The sequence below is a fragment of the Grampus griseus genome, assembly GCF_964374135.1.
Source record: "Grampus griseus genome assembly, chromosome: 4".
In the NCBI taxonomy this organism is placed as follows: domain Eukaryota; kingdom Metazoa; phylum Chordata; class Mammalia; order Artiodactyla; family Delphinidae; genus Grampus; species Grampus griseus.
The window spans coordinates 140,622,248-140,628,247 of NC_138997.1; the positions used below are offsets into that span (position 1 = coordinate 140,622,248).

The following is a 6,000-nucleotide window of genomic DNA, read 5'->3' on the forward strand; positions in this document are numbered from 1 at the left end:
GCTGTACCGCTGGCTTTGAAGAAGCAGGAGGGGCCACAAACCAAGCACCCCAGCACCCCAGACACGGGGAAAAACAAGGACACGCGTCTCCCCCGGAGACTCCAGTTGCTTTCAGCCCGATGGGACCCGCGTTGGACTTCCGGCCTCCAGAGCTGTAGCATGATCAACGTGTGTAGTTTAAGCCCCTCTGCCTGTTACCTGTTGTAGCGGCCACAGGAGGTTCATACACAGTTCACTGAGCGTTCGAACCTCTGGGATCCACCCCGGCCTGCTCCCCACCTGTCAGACACTTGGCATTGAGGCTTAGGAAAGCACCAACCTCCTGGGGTCTGAGAATTTAATGAGACGGTACATTAACTCCCTCGCCCGCCACGTAGAAGGCACTTAACAACTGTGTAATATCACTCTTACCCTAAGCATCACACTTGGCCGTGGAACTTCAGGTAAATCCCACAACACAGCCTCAGCTGCCTTGGCTTCCTGCTCTTTACAGAGCAGCAAAAGCTGCTTCGGGCACACGGGGGCTCCAAGGAGCTCAGGCCACCCCAGCGGGCCTCGGTGACTGGGTCCAAGTCTTCCGTGCCCAAGGAACTTGCCGAAAAAGTTCATTTCTGTGGAACCAGGAGGTTGAACAACTGGGAATTGCTGATATCTGACCCTTTCTTGTGCGCGAACTCAGTAACCGATGATGGGATGTGTGTGGTCACTGCCCTGGGCCCCTCAAGAAACCCTGAGAAAGGGGGCACAGGGAACTTCGACCCCCATCCAGGGCAGGCTGGGGCCGGCACGGACCCCGTCCTCACAGTCTGGCATCTGCGTGTGGCATCTGCGTGTGGGGCTGAGCTGAGGCAGTCCCCGGAGGAAAACCCAGAGCGACTCCATGGGTCCAGGCCCTGTGGGTCCACTGGGAGGGAGGCGAGGGGCTAGGGCTCTGAATCAGGAGCTCCGGCTAAAGACAGCATGACCGAAATGCACAGGCACCTCGGGGACCAGGGCTCTGCTCGCCGTCCGACAGCCGGGGTCTGGACCTGGGAGGACAGCTCAGTGTTGTGAAATGCACTCGGAATTTGGGGTCAGACAGTACCTGCTCCCAGGCAAAGCTCAGGCCAGCGTCTCTGGTCCCTTTTCCCCCGCAGACCCACTTGCCTCCAGGGTGTATAGCCAGCTTCAGCTCTGGGCTGTTCTTGGGGTGAAGTGAGGCCGTGCACACAGAGCTCTTAGCAAGGGGCTGGGCAGGCTTTTGCCATCCTTCCTGTACTTCTGTCCCAGGTCCGAGGGGTGAAAGGAGTCTTTCTGGCGAACCAAAAAGTCGACGGGAAGGTGGTGACGCTTATAACCTACAGCAAGGGCCGAGACTGGGATTACCTGAGGCCTCCCAGCACGGACATGAACGGGAAACCAACCAACTGCAAGCCTGTAAGTGCCCTGCTCACTGCATACACCTTCCCCGGGGTGGGCACTAGACGTTACCTCAGGACCCAGGGGTCGGAGATGCTGATGTCTGAGAAGGGCCATCTGGGAGACATGAACCACCTATTTCTCTGGGTGTGGTGGAGAGGGCCACATGGAACTCCTTGCTTTACAGAAGAGTTAACTGGAAGTCAGAGAGGGGAGTGTGTCAGTCAGCTCCTGCCACAACAGTGCTGTGTAACAAGCCGCCCCAAACGGCAATCACTCTTCTCGAGATCTGTGAGAGGCTGGGCTCGTTCATGCACCTGGGGGTTGGTCGATTTAGGAAGGGATCTAGTATCCTCCTTCTGGGACCAGCCCATGCACATTGTCAGGCAACAACAGGGGTGCAAGAGAGTGAGCAGAAACATTGCAAGAACACTGCAAGCCTGCTTGTGCATCTGTTAAGCCCTGTTGGCCAATGTCAAGGGCCAGGAAGTACACTCTGTGGAAGTGGGGGGGCTGGATAAGTGAGGGGGAGCCAGGACACAGCCCAAATGTCATGAGCCCTAAGCCAGTCCAGCTATTCCAAGGGTGCCTTTCTACATGAACATGAGTATAGGCTGCCCCAGTGTCTTCACTGCCTTGGGGGTGGAGAGGGCTGGAATGCCCTTTTCTTCTTATTCAGTAAACTCCTACTGACACCTGAAAACCCTGTCTAGATGTCCCCTCCACTGAGAAGGCTTCACTGGGCACACTTACTTCTATTTCCCCCTGGCTTCAACCGGAAGCCCCTCACAGTCAAGGACCCCCACCCATTGCTGTGCCTCTGTAACTGAAAGAATAACAGTGCCTATTTCACAGGGATAGTCATTCAACAAACACGTAAGGGGACCTACTATGTGCAAAGCACTGTTCTGGGTGTTGGGAATATATCAGCACACTAAACAGCAAACAATCCTGCCCTCCTGAGATCTGCCTGGATCTCTGCAGGGCCCCTGAAGATGGTAGGCACCCTGCCTGGACAGCCACTGACCACCCGCCGGGGCCGGGGTGGGGCTCTGTGCTCTCCGGGCAGAGCCTCGGCCTGGGCAGTGTCAGTCCCTCGCTCCCTGACCTCACCGACCAGGGGCCTGCGCTCGGCCGCTACGCAAGGCCCCCTCCCGCTAATAACGGGATAATAACACCTGTCGACCACCGGGGAGAATTAATCACCTGCCCCTTGTGAAATCTCTTCTGAGAAAAAAATTGCTGTGAAAGGGCTCATTTTTGTATCATCATCGACAAAGTTAAGCCATATTAATCTGTCAAAGCAAGTTCTCGCTAAGAATAGATTCTTGTCTGCAATTATGCAGCTCAGCGAGGAGATAACCTTTCAAGATTTATGTCCCGGCCTTGAAATAATAAAAGTAGGGGTCAGCTGGTAAGTGCGTGGCTGCAGGCAGGCACGCAGAGAGCCCGACGAGCACAGTGGACAGAGGACAAGTATCGGGACAGCCAGCTGGGCACAAAACCCAGAAATCGATCGCAGCCTGGGCTCCGAGGCCATCACGCTGTGTGTGCAGACCTGGCAGCCGCGGGTGGGGGCGTGCCGGCTGGGCCAGCGTGGCCCTTCTCCTGGGTCTCTTCTCTGTGTCCACTCAGCCACGCAGCCTCCAACTGCACAGGGCAAGCTACACTTGAGGGTTTATTTCTCATCAGAAATGTGATTCCTGCTTATTGCCAAATACTTGGAAAAAGCAGAAATGTACAGAAAGGGGTGTAAGTTACACCTGTAACCACGTCACCCAGAAGTAATGGTCCTCGGGCATTTTTCTGGTCCATCCTTCGGCTCACAGTCACGTTCAAAAGTCCTCTTTGGGATCCTGACACGTGTGTGATTTCTGAGTCTTCCATTTTTCTCTTAACTCTGGGTCGTGAAGGTTTTTCCGGGCCATTTGACCAGCTCTCTGGCTGGGGAGCTTTCCTGCCAGTGACAGGGAATAGATGAGTGTGGATCAGACCTGTTTTAGGGTGAGAAATGGCCCTTGGAAGACGGTTTTGCATCTGTTGACATCTGGACTCAGAAGGAAAACCCATTCGTGTTGCTGCCCGTGGTAACGCTTCTCAGCTTCCGGGCTGAGCCGAGCAGTGGGGCGTCCGGCAGGGGCGGCTGGCGGTGTGGCCCTCCAGCCCTCCAGCAGTCTTTGCCACACGCCCCTTGAGAGCACCAGCCGGCCCCTGCATGTAGAGGGACCGAGAAGGGGGAGCCTTGGGACGGTGTGGGCCTCCCAGCTCGGTCCGCGTCACATCCACCCAAGCGCTGCAGGTACCCGGGCCACCCCACCAGGACGAGGCATTCAGCACCGACTCCCCGGGCGCCAGCCTGTCCTTGAGGTCTTCCCACCCTTGGCCTGGGTGTCCTCGGGGGACCCTGCCGTGTCTGACCGTACACCCCGAGAGCAGCCTGGCACGCGATGCTTCCCGTCCCGTCACGTGTGCAGGTGCCCAGCGCCCTGGGGGTCGGCCTCTCCAGCCCTGCCTGGCCTTCCAAGCCCTTTATCAGCTCAGCTCAGTGGGCTGGGCCTTGCGTCCGCTTGTCAGATACCAGCAGAGCACCCGCTACAGCTCCAGGACCGGCTGGAAGGCATCTGTGTGGCCCTCCACGGCGCCAAAGGGGACTGCAGCTCTGTCTGTGGGCCACTGCCGACCGCAGGGAACCCTGAGGAGTGTTCCACTTCTAGCTCCAACAGGCGACCGGCAGTCAGAACAGAGCAGCAGTGGGCTGGGGAGCGGGAGGGGCAGCCAGGTTCTATGAGCCACGGCCTCAGACTTCCTCTGTTCACTGCACGCAGAGACAGGGATATTGTGTGCACAGCGCATCAGGGAATGTGGAAAAGGCCGGTTGCGGCCTGGGGAGACCAGCCCAGAAGCTTGGCCACTCCAGGCCCCACCTGGCCCCCCGGGACCTCTGGGGCACCAGAGCGGGGCCATGCCTGGGCCGGACCTTCTCAGCCCGGGAGCATGCCAGTGGGACACAGGAGGGCGGGCCACGTCCCTGCCGAGGGTCCTGTTCCTCCTGACGTAGAGCTTCCTTCTGCAGGTAGAGACTTGGCCCTGCTCAGAGAGGTCATGGGCACCCCTCCCCCTGGACACGCCCTCCCCGTTACTGCCTGGTGGTTGGATGGGCGAGGGGGCCGAAGGGTGTCACCACAGGTATTAGGTCACCAACCTGCTTGTCAGCTGTAAGAGACCAAGAGAAATCCAGAAGGGGGGACAGCTTAACCTTCCACAGGGGGTCAAGTTTGTCCCGTTCAATCTAGCTGTTCCTGGATGGGGACTCTCCTCCGCGGTGATTCCGTGACCGGGCTCCCCCCGCCACGGGGCCCTGCCATCTTCAGCCTGGGGCTCCCGGCTGCCCCGGGGAGGGTCTCTAGCCCAACCAAGTCTGCTTCAGAAGGGGGCCTCTTTCAGCTCATTTTGCCCCCTCTTATTTTGTTTGTTTTTGGTAGCTTGACTGAGGTACCAGTCACATCCCATATAACTCACCCATTTAGGTGTGCAATTCAGTGGTTTCTAGTATCTTCACGAGCTGTGCAACCAGCACCGTAGTCCATTTTAGACCATTTTCATCCCCTCAGAAGGAAACCCTGTACCCTTTAGTCACCACCCCCCATCTCCCATCCCACCCCCTGCCCTGAGCAACCACTAATCCACTTTCTGCCTCTATAGATTTCCCTGCACTAGACATTTCCTGTCAGTGGAACCGTACAGCATGTGATGCAACAAATACATTTTTTTAAAACTCTGGTGCAGACAGATAGAGCCCATCTCCCACTGGATCGGGCCCTGGTGGCGTCTGACCCAGATCCACATCCAACGTACTGATCGGTTCCATTTTTAACTTCAGATAATCTGTGTAAAACATACTCAGTTCACGGACCAGAAGCAAGTGTGAAAGAAACATAAACTGTAGAGAAAAAACATCTCTCGGATGGATTTCGGTAGACAGTAGAATACAGCAATGACAGTGGAGTTCTGCAATGACCCGGGAGGTGTGGGCGACAGGCAGCCCCGGCTAATGGCTGGCAGGTCACTGCCCGGTGCCGTGTCCGGTGGCCTGGAGGGAGCTGTGCGGAGACCTTGGGCCTTGTCCCGTGCCCTTGTGGTCTGTTGTGGATGTGACAGAGGGATTGTGGCCTTGAGTCACCGAGGCCAGGGGAGAGGAGACTCGGGAAGGTCAGTCCAGAAGACACATCATTCTCAGCTCGTCTGTTCCCCCAGGATCCCCCAGCCCCAGCCAGGGGAGCTGGCTGTGGCCTCTGCCATCTCAACAGAGGGTGGGGCTGCAGGCAGCTGGGGTGGAGACAGATGAGGGGTGTGGCAGCACCGGGCAGGAAACAGCTGGTGCTTCCTCGTTCTGGGGGCTGCTGGCCCAGTTTGCCTGGAAGTACCAGACCGGCCACGGGGCTCAGAGCATGGACTTTGGAACCAGGCAGCCTCAGCTGTGGTCCCAGCCCCACCACTGCCCTGGCAAGTTGCTGGTAAAGTACTGGTGCCGGCCCAGAGGCAGCGGAACAGCAACGTGAGTTGCCGTTGGATGTCTTATTACAACCAGTGTCTCTGCCCCTC

The 6,000-nt window shown here is 57.5% G+C and overlaps 1 protein-coding gene across 1 annotated transcript in view; it reads left to right on the forward strand.

Annotated features, from left to right (window-relative positions):
- Nucleotides 1-6,000, forward strand: part of SORCS2 (sortilin related VPS10 domain containing receptor 2) — a gene marked incomplete at both ends in the record, with an annotated part of 482,856 nt that overhangs the window by 429,610 nt on the left and 47,246 nt on the right. Inside the window, one exon of the mRNA XM_082653831.1 lies at nucleotides 1,270-1,416. Within this exon, the coding sequence (XP_082509957.1) occupies nucleotides 1,270-1,416 (147 nt within the window). The remainder of the gene's footprint in view (nucleotides 1-1,269; nucleotides 1,417-6,000) is intronic.